Source organism: Columba livia, chromosome 11, assembly GCF_036013475.1.
Source record: "Columba livia isolate bColLiv1 breed racing homer chromosome 11, bColLiv1.pat.W.v2, whole genome shotgun sequence".
NCBI lineage: Eukaryota > Metazoa > Chordata > Aves > Columbiformes > Columbidae > Columba > Columba livia.
The window spans coordinates 12,300,368-12,314,274 of NC_088612.1; the positions used below are offsets into that span (position 1 = coordinate 12,300,368).

The 13,907-nt window shown below is 53.9% G+C and overlaps 2 protein-coding genes across 6 annotated transcripts in view; both read left to right on the top strand.

The window, feature by feature from the left end:
- NOX5 (NADPH oxidase 5) overlaps positions 1 to 8,392 on the top strand; it is a 46,406-nt gene extending 38,014 nt beyond the window's left edge. Inside the window, exons 15-23 of the mRNA XM_065076803.1 lie at positions 400 to 532; positions 1,185 to 1,327; positions 1,752 to 1,871; positions 2,549 to 2,593; positions 2,876 to 3,000; positions 3,736 to 3,820; positions 3,981 to 4,080; positions 4,224 to 4,390; positions 4,671 to 8,392. Coding sequence (XP_064932875.1) covers positions 400 to 532; positions 1,185 to 1,327; positions 1,752 to 1,871; positions 2,549 to 2,593; positions 2,876 to 3,000; positions 3,736 to 3,820; positions 3,981 to 4,080; positions 4,224 to 4,390; positions 4,671 to 4,802 — 1,050 coding nt within the window. The 3' untranslated portion in view covers positions 4,803 to 8,392. The remainder of the gene's footprint in view (positions 1 to 399; positions 533 to 1,184; positions 1,328 to 1,751; positions 1,872 to 2,548; positions 2,594 to 2,875; positions 3,001 to 3,735; positions 3,821 to 3,980; positions 4,081 to 4,223; positions 4,391 to 4,670) is intronic.
- Positions 8,393 to 11,737: 3,345 nt separating this feature from the next.
- The window catches only part of GLCE (glucuronic acid epimerase), a 49,137-nt gene continuing 46,967 nt past the window's right edge, over positions 11,738 to 13,907 (top strand). Inside the window, exon 1 of one of the 5 annotated variants that reach the window (XM_065076810.1) lies at positions 11,738 to 11,881. Coding sequence is in view for 1 of the 5 variants with exons in the window: in XM_065076815.1 (XP_064932887.1) it covers positions 11,862 to 11,881 (20 nt within the window). In the remaining 4 variants the exon portion in view is untranslated. Of the gene's footprint in view, positions 11,882 to 12,154; positions 12,217 to 12,236; positions 12,351 to 13,907 lie in introns of those variants that run through there. The other 4 variants (XM_065076816.1, XM_065076815.1, XM_065076811.1 and 1 more) reach the window with 4 other exon arrangements.

Genomic DNA, 13,907 nt, shown 5'->3' on the forward strand with positions numbered 1-13,907 from the left:
GCACTGGTGAATGTTTGCAGCAAGAGGTAAGAGATATTCCTTTGTTTTCAAGGCACTATTTTTTTAATTTAGATTTTTTTTCCCTATTTTTCAATTTAAAAAAATCTAAACTCAGGACAACTGGAGACTAAATGACTCTTGAGTCTTAGTTTATTCAAAAAAACTGTTGTTTGAGGCCAACCCTAACTGATATTTTTGTTTGATAGCAAAACTGGGTAGTGAACAGAACAAACCCCTTTTTTAGGTCAAAGCTGTAAGTCCATCTCATTCTGGCCACTGTTTGAAATGGGAGGCAAGCATAGGTGCTCCTGGGCTGCAGGGCACTCACCCAGCAGAAACCGGCCAGCGTGATGTGTTGGCTGGATGCTCCGAGCTTTCCTGCTCCTCCTTTTCCTCCAGGTCACCCACCTTGTGATTGAGAGACCCCAGTTCTTCCACTACAAGCCTGGAGACTTTGTCTACCTGAACATACCGGCCATTGCTACCTACGAGTGGCATCCCTTCACCATCAGCAGCGCACCCGAGCAGCGAGGTGAGCGCCAAACCTTGGCTTGGTTTTTATTGCCAGGTTGTTTTACATCACTGGGATGATCATAGAATTGTTGAATCACAGGATGATTTGGGTTGAAGGGACCTTCCCAGCTCCCCCAGTGCCACCCCTGCCATGAGGCGGGACATCTTCACCAGCTCAGGTTGCTCAGAGCCCCGTCCAGCCTGGCCTGGGATGTCTCCAGGGATGGTTCATCCACCACCTCTCTGGGCAACCTGGGCCAGGCTCTCACCACCCTCAGGAGCAACAATTTCTTCCTCACGTCCAGCCTGAATCTCCCTCCTTTAGTTTAAAACATCACCCCTTGTCCTATCACAACAGGCCTTGCTCAAAAGTCTGTCCCCATCTTTCTTATCAGCCTCTTTTAAGTACAGAAATGCCACAATGAGGTCTCCTCGGAGCTTCTCCAAGCTGAACACCCCAACTCTCTCAGCCTGTGCCCAGCTCCACATGTTCCCAAGTTTTGGGCTTCGGGCTTCACGCAGCTCCTGGAGCAAACCCATGCTCTGCTGCAAGCCTGGGGCTGACATGAAGGATGTCGGTGGGGATCGCTGCTGGTTTCTCAGGGATGGAGCTGTGCGGTACATGGATCATGCTGTGCAGGATGCTCATCTGCTGCCGCTCCATCCCGCAGAAACCCTCTGGCTGCACATCAGGTCGCTGGGCCAGTGGACCAACAAGCTGTATGAATATTTCCAGCAGCCCGAATTGCCCAGCCCAGAGCTGAAACCGCTCAGCAGGAGCCTGAGGGAGAAGAGAAGCTGGTGCTGGACACAGGTTGGTGGGGATGGGGCTCAGCTTTTGGCAAACGCAGAGATTGGACCTTAAAATGCTGCTGGTTGGCAGATGATAGAATCATAGAACACAGAGAACACATAATTGTTTTGGTTGGAAGAGACCCTCAAGATCATCGAGTCCAACCATTCCCCCACCCCTGGCACTGCCCCATGTCCCTGAGAACCTCATCTCCATCTGTTCAACCCCTTCAGGGATGGTGACTCCACCACTGCCCTGGGCAGCCTGTTCCAATGCCCAACAGCCCTGTGGGTTTCAGCTGTGGGGTGTCTCTTCTGGTGTGTCCCCCCCTGCAAGGTCCTTGTGTCACCTCAGAGGGTTTCACATCCCACCTGAGGCCGGTGACCCTGAGGGATGGGGCAGCAGATGCCCATGAGCAACACTGCTTTTGGCCTTTGGCTTCCAGGGAGGTGTCTGCAGCTCAGAGGGGGGTTCAGTGGCCACTGGTGGGGATGGAGCCATTCAGCTGACGTCATACAGAGCCACTGATGCTGCCTTGGGACAGGAGGACCCACCAGTGGCGGGGGTGAGCACCGTGTCCCACCCCAGACACCCAGTGCCTGCAGGGAGGGAAGGGGGTCTGTGCTCTCAACACAGCAGCTGCCAGAGGAGCAGCCTGGAGAACCATGGGGAAGTATTGCTTCCCAAATGCCCAAAACTCATTAAAAAGCTCTTTTTAAGAGAAACTTCTGGGACATAAATCATGGCAAAGCCAGGATGCTCAGAGCCACCGTTAGCAGCTTTTATCCCCCAAAATGAGAAGCTCTCAGGATATTGATTCTGCTAGGGCTGGAGGAGCAGCCCTTGCAAAGAATGAATTTACATACACTGGTTTTAATCAGTTTCTCCCCTGTTCCTCTTTTGCTCTTATTTGTCCCCTGGGAAGCAGAGTTTCCCCATGCCTGGGGCTCCACCCTCTAAACCTCTTCTTCATCCAAATTCTCACACAAACTGGGGGGTAATTGCCTTTTTAATCAACACTCAGACCAATTACCATCCAGATAATGTCATCAGGTGGCATGTTCCTGATGTTGGACATCAGTGAGGTTCCCACCAAAGCACTGGGCTTGGCTCGAGCATCACCCTGGGTCGGACCAAGGGAACGTGCAACCCAGATAAAACCAGATGGAAAAAATACAGCATTGGCTGTTATGGAGCAGTTGGGGTGGGGAGGAGTTGGTCGCTGCTCTCTTTACCTTGCAGGACTGTGCTGGGCTGAGTGAGACCCATCGGCTCTGCAGCGTCAAGGTGAGGGACGTCCTGGTCCTCCCCAGCCCCACTCACCCCACACGTGCGTCCCAGTCACCCCACACGTGTGTCCCTGTGCACAGGTGCTCCCCCTGGGGCTTTTGCAAACCCTACGCTATTGGGGGTTTGGTGCCCCTGCCCAGCCCTGCTTTCCTCTGCTCCCATAAAACTCCCATAAAAGACCCCAAATTCTGCACACTAACCCTGCTCCCATCTGCAACCCAACAGTGGTTCCAAAACCCACGGGCTGCTGGAATTCTCCCTATTTCTTGTCTCTCCCAGTGCTACGTTGACGGACCGTACGGCACACCGACACGGCAGATCTTCACCTCGGAGCATGCCGTCCTCATCGGCGCTGGCATAGGAATCACCCCCTTCGCCTCCATCCTGCAGAGCATTATGTACAGGTTGGTGCCATGGCAGCAGCTCAGGCTGAGCTCCAAGGTGGTTTTGGGAGGCACAAGACATGATGTGCGCCATGGTTGAGCTGTCCTCCCACACTTCTCCCTGTGAGATGAGCAGCATGGGCAGCACCCATCATGGGTCCTCCTCAATTCCAACCTAACTTGGACTGAGAGAGCTGGGACTGTTCAGCTGGAGAAGAGAAGCTGAGAGGGATCTGATCAATGGGATCAGTATCTCCAGGGTGGGTGTCAGAGGATGGACCAGACTCTGTTCAGTGGTGCCAAATGACAGGGTGAGGAGCAACGGGCACAGACTGAAACACAGGAGGTTCCATCTGAACATGAGGAGAAACTTCTTTGCTTTGAGGTGCCAGAGCCTGGACCAGGCTGTCCAGAGTGGGTGTGGAGTCTCCTTCTCTGGAGACATTCAAACCCGCCTGGACACATTCCTGTGTGATCTGCTCTGGTGATGCTGCTCTAGCAGGGGTTGGGCTGGGGGATCCCCAGGGGTCCCTTCAGCCCCAACTGCTCTGTGATGCTGTGATACTGTGACTCATAAAACGTGGCCACCAGACCCACAGCTGGGTCCTCCCTTGGTCTCATGCTTCTCCATGGGCATTTCTGCTGCAGAAAACCCACTGCACCCGTGGGCACCCACCAGGGCTGGTGGCTCAGGGTTCCCCTGCAATGGTCCGAGGGTGCGGGCCGGGGCAGGCAGGTCTGTATCTCCCTGTGCAGGTACCGCCGGCGAAAGCAGAGCTGCCCCAGCTGCCACCACTCATGGTGTGAGGACCTGCGGGATGAGGAGATGATGCTGAGGAAGGTAGGAGCAGGTGGAGGGGGATGGGGGACCAAGGTCTGCCCTGGGGACAGGGCCAGGAGGGCTGCAAGACCCCAGGGGTGAGAGCCATGAGCACCCCTGCCTGGTCTGGGGGTGGGGGGCTGGATTTGGCTCCAAAGCAGAGGCTGCTGCATCATTCCAGGTTGACTTTATCTGGATAAACCGCGACCAGAAGCACTTTGAGTGGTTCGTCAGCCTGCTGACCAAGCTGGAAATGGAACAGGCAGAGCAGGAGCCGGGAGGTGAGTGGGGAGGAGGGAACAAGCCGGTGCAGCCCCCAGCCCTGTCCTTGGCATTTCCCCTGGGACAGCCCAGCCCGACCCAAGGGGACAATAGTGCCGGGTCAGACCTCCCAGTCACAGCCAGGCTCCTCTTGAATGCCCAGGACGGTTTTTGGAGATGCATATGTACATGACATCAGCCCTGGGCAAGAATGACATGAAGGGCGTGGGGCTGCAGCTGGCCCTGGACCTGCTGGCCACCAAGGAGCAGAGGGACTTGATCACGGGGCTGCGGACCAGAACCCAGCCCGGACGTCCTGACTGGAGCAAGGTGAGGGCTGAACCTGCCCTGCTGCCAAAATCATCCTCAGGCAAAGGGAACCGTGATCCCCAAACCCGCTCTTTGGGGGGACACCATGGGAGAGCCCCATTTTGGAGCAGGAGGATGCACAGGGATATCCAGATGCAGAGAATCTTCACTTCACCATGGGAAAGCGAGTGCTGGGGATGTTGAGTTGTGCCAGGCAGTGACTGCCAAAGGGATCTGGCCATCCCTGGGGCAGGACCAACTGCCCCCCCCGCCTCCTCTGCTCCTCTTGCCTGTGCCCCAGGTCTTTGGGAAGGTGGCGGAGGAGAAGAAAGGGAAAGTCCAGGTCTTCTTCTGCGGCTCACCAGCACTTGCCAAGGTCATCAGGACGCACTGCGAGCGCTTCGGCTTCCGCTTCTTCAAAGAAAACTTCTAAGCGACAGCCCTTGCCTGCCTCTGCCAGCCCTGACACGGTGCGATGGGCTCCAGGGGCCAGATCCTGCTGCATTGTCCATGTGGGCACCTGGCTGCTGCTGGGTCAGGGCTGGGGAGGGTGGGATGGATGAGTGAGGGACAGGGAGAGCAAGGGGCTGGGATGGACCACGGGGCTTCGGGGTGGAGGGGACAGGGTCTGGGAGCCATTTGGGGTATCCTGGAGCATCAGTGCAGGGGTTTTGAGGGGGGGGAAAGGACGAGAGTCCCAGAGCACTTTGGGAGGGGGGCACAGGGTCCTGCATCACTTCACAGGGCTTTGGGATGTCGGGACAGAGTCCTGCATCACTTTGCAAGGTTTTGGAATGGAGCCCTTTGCGGGGACGGGGCCAGAGTCCCGCAGCCCTTTGGGATGGGGGAGCCGGCTGTCCCCCAGCACCTCGCAGGGCTCCGGGGTGCCCACAGGAGGGCACTGCAGACCGGGCAACCGGGGCTGTGCTGCCCTGGGACTGACTCCCTGTCCCATCCAGTCCAGCTCCGGTTTGCAGCGCTCAAGGGGGATTTGCCTCTTTGCACCAGGGAAACAGATATTTTGGCGGTGCCGAGGGGGCTCAGCACAGCCCACCTGCCTCAGGATGGCTGGTGGGATGGAGCCGCTTCCAGAACACTGGACGCAGTGTGCGGGATGTCCCCCTGTGTGGCCAGTGGTGCTGGGACCAGTGGTGGCCCATGGGGACCTAACAAAGTTCAAATGAAATGGTCGCATGAAGCTGCCTTCCCTGTCTGATGGATACAGCCTTTTTAGGGGTGCCTCTGCCATGCACTGATGCTTTTGTGTGTGGGAAAAAAACAAAATGTAGGTGACGCACTGGTCTCAGCACAATTACTGGGCTGGGTAATGATCCCCTCTGGGTTACGTCCAGGGCTGATGCGTGATGGATGGAGAGGCAGCGGTGAGTGCTCAGCACCCCGCAAACATGCAGCACGCAATGAAGATCCCAAAGTCAAGTGTCAGTTTTTCTTAACCCTGGCTAATGGGGCTCCTCACCTCCTCCATTAGCAGCAGGATGGAAATGTAAGGCTGAATTCAGCTCCTCCGTCCTCTTCATCCCACTGCATCCCTCAGACAAGGGTTACTCCAGCTTCAGCTCACTCTGCAAAGAGTCTCATCAGCTCCATGCTCCCCCTTCCAAGCTTCAGCCGAGGAAACCAAACCCACTTAGAGCCTTTACCAGAGCCCCACACTGTGACATGGAGCCGGGATGTGACCCCAAACCCATGAACCAGGGCTCCTGTTCACCAGCATCACTGCAGTGGCAGCCCACGCACCATAATTAATGGGGCTGTTTCAATCAGGGGATGATGGAAATCCTGTATGCAATGTCCAAGGGAAAAATCAGGACAGCTGCAGGGAAATAAATCGCCCCCCCGCACACGGAATTTTGGTGGTTTAGAGATATCTTCCAGCTATGTGCCCAGATTCACTCTGTTTCTGGGCACACATCGACACTTTCATGTTGCCAAAGATGCCAGGAAAACATAACGTGGCTGGATATGGCAGCGTCACGTGGCCAAGGAAAACACACTCATCTCGGTCATAAAGAAGAGTTAATTACATCTCCCCGTTCTCCCTGTGTTTTGGAGCAATTATAAACAGAATGAATCATTATGTGGCTGCTGATAATCATTTCCATTCCGCATCCCCGCTGAATTGCAGGGTGCCGAAGCACTCTGGTGCTCGCAGCTTCTCCCAGAAAAAAAAAATAAAAAGCAGATTTAGCTGGTTTTGAGCATCGTGGCACCTGGGCACCCAAAGCAGAAGGATTTTGGGGAGAAAATAATGCAATAAATGGTGATGCCGCCTTGGTGAGAAGCTTTCAAAGGGCAAGAGGGTCCTGCAAGGTGCTCAGCAGATGGTGAGGAGACGTTCTCCAAGGGGGATGGAGGCAGCATCAAGGTCACTGCTGACATGCTGAATCCTGAGCTGCTCACATCCCAGCCACAGCCATGAAAAATTAATTAATTTCTTCCTTTCTATCTGTAGAAGCTCTGTCAGCTGCTATTTTGCCCTGGATCTCCGGTCTGTCGGATGTTTCCTTTGGATTCGAGGAATAAATGATTAAATTATGTGGATGGGGAGGGGGAGTTGGTGCTGGCAGCAGGGTACAAGCAGCTTCAGCTCCTTGACCAAACCAAACCACGGCTGGGAAGTGGTGCTGTAGCCTCCAAACCTGGGGTCTGCTTTGGTTTTGGGGTTGTTTTTCATCTTAAAGCAACAGGAGGCTCCAAATCGGGATCTGGGGAGGCAGGGGGTGAGGCTGGATAATGATATCCCTCCTGATTAATGCCTTCCCTTGGCTGGCTTCGTTAGTGTGATTACACTCGGGCCGTAGCATAGCAACAGCTAATTGTTGGTTGGATGCAAAGTGCATCATTCCCCATATTAAAATTTTATTAAGATATAATTGCATTCGTCTTGCAGGAGCGGATGCTTCAAAGATGCCGAGAAGAGGCAGCGGCACTGGCTGGGGCTCTAAGCTGGGCTCACCCTGAGCTCCAGTTCATGGGTTTTGGGTGACAGTTGATAGATTTTGGATGACAGTTGATGGGATTTGGGTGATAGTTGACGCTCAGGACACCAGGTCTCATGGTTGGTATGTGGGGGCTCCGGAGAGGGTTGGGTGAGGGCACCCAATCTGTGACGCCTCTTGCACAGAACATTGTGTGCAGAATATTCCCCAACAAACCCTCAATATAGAAATTTTTGTCCTTTGACAGATGAAAACGAGGATTTGAGAGGTGATGAAGTGCTGCTGGGGGGCTGCAATGGGTGCCTGCTATTGGCACGGGGAGGGGTTTGCAACCTGGTGTTCAGAAGAAACTAAAATGAGAGTTTGAGGAGGAAATTTTTTATACTGAGGGTGGTGAGAGCCTGTCCCAGGTTGCCCAGAGTGGTGGTGGCTAAACCATCCCTGGAGACATCCCAGGCCAGGCTGGACGGGGCTCTGAGCAACCTGAGCTGGTGAAGATGTCCCTGCTCATGGCAGGGGTGGCACTGGGGGAGCTGGGAAGGTCCCTTCAACCCAAACCATCCTGTGATTCTGTGATTTACAGCTGCTGAAAGCCCTTTGCTCCCCTCAGCTCCTCTGAAATCCAGACAGAGAGGAAAACCTTAACGCAACTGTATTTATTACCAGTATGATCACACTTGGCATATTGTATCACTAAGTGGTCCTGGTACATAGATATTATTCACTTAAATAATCAATCACTGCCAACAAATTACAGGATACAGGGAATGGAATTAGCAAAGTGAACTATGGATGTAAAATTCATTTGAAATTCAATTTAGGAGCAACATTAGCTTTCAATTAGTCTGCCCAACTGTTTGAGCATCATTTTGTCTATCAGATTTTTAAATAAATGTAATTAACCTTTGCTGTTAAATTGTTGTTGATTTCATCGATATAATTATTATGCGACTCCTAATATTTTGCTTGGATGATATCTCATTAGCCAGTGGCTTCTAATTAGGGAGATGAAGGACCAGTGGTGATTTCTGGGTTTTCTTGGTGGTGCAAGGGAGGGAGATGCTCCAGAGACAGGACTTTGCGTGTGAAATTTTGAGTTTGCATGTGAAATTTTGCACAGGCAGGGGATGTGACCAGCCCCTCCTGTCCCCAGCACAACTGGTCCCAAACTGGTGGAGCTGGGGACTGAGGGGGGATAGGGACATGGGGCGCAGGACAACAAGGGTGACGGAGGGTCCTGCAAAGGAAAGCAGCAGCATCCAGATGTTCAACACTCCTTGGGCACAGCTGGAGGGGCTGACAGCACCTTTACCCTGGGCTATTTGCAGAATGAAATTAATTTCTTATTTTTGGGCAGGAAAAACTGTTTTTAAAGCCAGATTCCCCGCAGGGAGGTGGGTTGGGCAGGGGGTAGCGAGAGGCTCAGCCCTGGCCACTGGCTTCCCCTGCCCAGGAGATAGATGAGACAAGGAGCTAATTAAAGAGCAATAACTTGTTACAGCCCTGTTTGGAGAGTGGGGATCCCCCCGTCATGGGCAGCCCTCATCACAGCCAACAGCCCCAATATTGGCTTCCCCTCTCCCCCCCAAAATAATACCTTTGACAGTCGCTCAATTCCCACCAGTTATTTTTAACAGATGCAGTTTTTCCCCTTTAGCTTTGTGCAGTTCTCCGAGGTTATAACTCAAGCTAATATCTGATCTATAGGACTAATTCTGCCCCTGCCGAAGCCGATGGAAACGTTTCCATTGACGTCAGTGGGAGCAGGATTGATCTCCACGCGCGGACTATTTGTTCCTGAGGTTTTAAGAATTCATTTCCTCCTTGCATTGCCAGAGACAGATAGCAGCAGTGGAGGCAGAGGAATCATCTAATAACCACATATTAATACATGAATCATCAGCTTAGAGCCCAGCGCGGAGGGATGCTGGAAGGAGAATAACCGAGCTCGATATCGGGCTGGTGAAAAAACAATAAGGATTTTGCAGACAGGGTGCAGCAGCTAATCGGGAACACGATAATAATTGCAATGTAAATTTTTTTTACGCTAGCATCCCAACCACATCGTTTAAGCTCTATTTAAATGCATTACGGCAGACAGGGCCTCTGCTGAAATCCCCTGTCCTGGGCTGGAACAAGAGCACCTGCGATATTTCTTTACCATACACTTTGAGAACATTATTTACCTTTGGACAGACTCCAAACAGCACTTAAACAACCCAGGGTACCCAGCATAGGGTAGGCAGGAAGGGGCCTTGAAGTTTTACCCAGACACCTTATTTTTACTTTTGCATTTTAATGAAGGAAACTGTGTTGATTTGTTGTTTTTTTTTAACTTTGCCTCCTGTACAGCACTTCAAGAACTTCTCATATGAAAGCAGAAAGATGTATTCTGCTCGACCTATTATATCCAGCAAAGGATGTAAAAGCGTTGATGGGATGTTGAGCTCATTTGCAATGGAAATTTCCCGGCGCGGCTGGCTTGGGTCGCCCGCTCCCCCCGCACACAACCAGGAACAGCGGAAGGCAATAACCTTCCATTATCTGAAAACCTCTTTGCATTTCACCCTATGATTTTGTTTTCATGGTGTGTGACAAATAAGACTAACGAATAACTTAGACAAAGGAGTGGGGTGTGTACGTGTGTTTATTGCCATGGAAACAACCTTTGGGCCAAGCTAAAAGAATAATTCTTTGAAGACTATTCCTGCTCTGCAAAGCCACCAGAATCCCAGCGTTTGCAAGGTTCCTGCAGCACACGACCTTCCCCAGCTCATGCAATGTAACCGAAGGTCAGCAGCCAATTTTCCACCTTTTTATACCCATTCTTGCGTACTGAAGTGCACCCCAAAACGCCCCCAGTGAGCCCCGCACCCACTTCTGCTTGTTTCCCAGACCTGCACCCCGTGTGCTGGAGCTCTTCTCATGTTTGCACAGGAGATGAGAGCGAATGATGGTGCTTGGGAGCCCCGGGGTGAAGTGGTGAGGGCAGCACAACAACGCTGAGCCCTTGCCGCTAGTAATTACCTTCCTGAGTTTGCTAATGAGTGGTAAAGATAATGCTGTAATTAAGACACTCACTGAGTGTCTTCTTACTTGGTTAATTTAAAAATCAGTGGAAGGTCAATCCACCCGTTCCAGCTGGAGATCCTGAAACCTGGATTTTAGCCCGGGGAGTCTGTAGAGGTAGAGAAGACGCAGAGGCAAGTAGGCTTGGATGATGGATCTACCTGGAGTTGTGCAAAGCATCTGACACTGTCTCTCACAACATCCGTGGCTCTCAGCTGGAGAGACGTGGGTTTGAAAGGTGGACACTCAGTGGATGTGGAAGTTGCTGCTGGTCACACTCAGAATTGGGGTCAATGGCTCGATGTCCCAGTGGAGAACAGTGGTGTCCCCAGGGTCCAGCACTGGGACTGGTGCTGTTTAACGTGTTTGTCAGTGACACGGACAGTGGGATCGAGTGCCCCTGCAGCACATCTGCCCACAGCGCCCAGCTGAGCGGTGTGGCCGACACGCTGGAGGGAACGGAACATCCAGGGGCACCTGCCCAGCTGGAGAAGTGGGACCGTGTGAACCTCGTGGTGTTCAACAAGGCCAAGTCCAAGGTCCTGCACCTGGGTGAGGGCAACCCCAAGCACAAACACAGGCTGGGCAGAGAATGGGTTGAGAGCAGCCCTGTGGAGAAGGACTTGGGGGTGTTGGTTGAGAAGCTCAACATGACCCGGCAAAGTGCACTCGCAGCCCAGAAACCACCCATGTCCTGGGTGGCATCACCAGCAGCGTGAGCAACAGGTTGTGGGAGCCAATTCTCCCCCTCTGCTCTGCTCCCTTACAGTAAACGGTTGCGGCAATGATTTCTGCATACTGAATAGAAACAGGTAAAATTTAGTTCCCATAGTAAGTAGTTACCTTTAGTTCAAAAGAAAACTAGACAAAAATGTGCAATAAAATTTGTAAAAGGTGAAGTTTGCAATTGCTTCAGAAACCAGACTGCAGCTGCCGAACAGCCCCCTCCCAGGTCTTACTGACAGAATTCACACCTAAAAGGAGCAGAGCCTGGGAGTGGGGAGAAGTGTCCACACCAGTGCACAGCGCAGGTGGGACATGTCAGCTCCTCAGTAGGAAATCGAAGGCCCTGCCACAGGAAAACAGCTTTCTACAGGGATGCTTAAAAAATGTCAGGTTATTTTAAAACAAACAAGCAAACAAACAAACGAGCAGGCTGAGCAGCGAGCCCCGGCGACCGCTCCCAACCTGCCGCCCACGTGCTCCGGGCGCGCCCCCGCCACGTGCGCGCGGCCACAGGGCGGGGCGCAGCGCAGCCAATAGGCAACGCTCCGCACCCGACAAGCCCGCCTCCCCGGTTCGCGCACCCCATTGGCCAGCGGCAGGCCCCGCCCCCCCCGCCGTTCTCGCGGGAAGTAGGGGCGGGGCTCGGCTGCCTGTTCCCTCTGCTCTCCCCGCCGGGGCTCCGCTGCGGTCGCTCAGCGCTGCCCGGGAGTCCCCGCCGCCCGCCCCAGCCGCCACCCATGTCGGCAGCACCGCGCAGGTAGGGGCGCGCCGGTGGCTCGAGCGGGGTGAGGCCGTGGCTGAGTGGGAACGGAGTGGGGGCAGCATAGGGGGTGCCCACGGTGCGGGCGAGGCGGCGGGAGCAGCCCCGCCGCAGGGCCAGTCTCCCCGGTGCCACCGCCCCTCCCGCCCGCCGCTCCCCGCCCTGCCGCTGTCACGGCGCGGCGCGCTCCCCGCGCCGCTCTCTCCCATTGGCCAGGGCCTTCGCCGCGCCCCGCCTCCTTCGCTCTTATTGGTGGGAAGGCGGGGCGGGGCGCGGCCTCTCCGTGCGCTCCCGCCGCCGGGTTCCGCCGCCAGCGAGGCCCGTGCCCGCAGGTACGACCCGGCCTGGGCTCACGGCCGCTACCCCGCTCTCCCCGTGAGGCCGCTCTCAGCCCCTCCGGAGGAACCACGGCCCCGCGCCCCCTCCTCAGGCCCCTGCGGCCGCCTCTTCCCTCAGCGGGTGTCCGGTAACCGCGGCCTCGGGGCGCTCGGAGCGGCATCCAGCGGCTTGGGGAGGCGTCTGGGCCGCCTGGGGGGCTGGGGAAGGGGCCTGGGGAGGGGGCCTGGGCCAGCCGGCCTAGCCCCGCGCCGTCGTGTTCAGCCCTGTTTGGGAGATACGGGATTTCTGGTGAGAAAAACGCAGGAATCGGGGCTGCGGTTTGCGAGGGCACGCGGGGGGGACCCCGTGTCTTCCATCCGCTGGGAGCCCCGCCGGGAGAACCTCCAGCTCAAGGTGAAACAAACTCTAGAAAGGAGTAATTACACTAATTGCGGCCTCCCCATCCCGGTAAAACCTGGCGTGTCCCTGCGGGGGAGGCGATTTCTGTGTGGGCTTGGGGAATAATCATTAATTGTGTTTAATCACACCGTGCAATCCAGCTTCTGCCACCGGAGAGGGAGCTGGTGTTTTTGGAGGTGCCGGACACAACTCGGGCAACCTGAGTGAATGGATTTATAGGAAGAGCACCTGGTCGGGTGCTGGGTTGTCCCTGCTTGGCTGCTCTGCTCTGTTAAGGTGTTTTGCGTGTGTTTATGTCCATACTCAGGACGCTGAGGTGTAACAAAAACAACGTGAAGGCTCTGGCAGTAAGGCTGAGATGCTTAGTCTGGTGTCCACAAAGCTTAGCTCAGAATACTTTATCGTTCTGTAGTTTTTCACAAGGAGCTTCAGGTGCATCGGACAAGCTCTGAGGCTGCTGCTACACCAGCAAACAGCGGGTTCCCTTTGCTGGGATTGGCAAACAGCCATCTGTACGCTTACTTACGTGAAGCATCTGTGCGGCAGGTGTAACCAGGTGAAATTATCTGTGTTTGGCAGGCTGCAGCTCAGTGAGTTTTGTGTTGGAGCTTTGTTAGTACGTACGTCACCTTCTTTAATGGGGCTTAATTCAAAGAGATGCGGCCTGTGTGTGCTCTTCATTTTGCCTTCTGGAATTCACACCCACTTGGACAGTGTGAACAGGAGAAAACCTCATCAACGTGCTCTCTGGGAAGGGGAAAATTAAAATAATACCTGTGGGTTTTGTCAGAGCTGGGGTGAGTGACTGCTCGGATAATGAGGACAGCACGTTCCAGGATCATACATATTGTGTCTTTATTTCAAAACACAGCGTGCAGATCAGCTGCTATGGACCTTGCATGTGAGATTGTGAAAAAAGTCTCTTGTAACAAAAGAGATTTTTGGATGCTTCATCGTCAGGCGAAGTCACAAGAACGCAAACAAGACGTGCTTATGCCGCAGTTGCAGATTGGAGTGTCCGTGGGCTGTTCTGCTTCTGCACGTTTTGAGAATCCTAAGAAGGATGCATGACGGCAGTATGATGATGTAAAGTTTCAGCTCATATATTATGCCTTAAAGCAAAATGTTAATGTTGCAAGGGCAACTCCCTGGTGGGTTCCCAGGCAGTGACGAGGATCAGGGCACATGGAGGACTGTGATCTTCCAGTTCTTCACATGAGGCTTCGGGGAGGGCAGCACCTTCAATCCAAAAGGTATCTTTGGCTTTTTAAACCTTTTGGCTTGT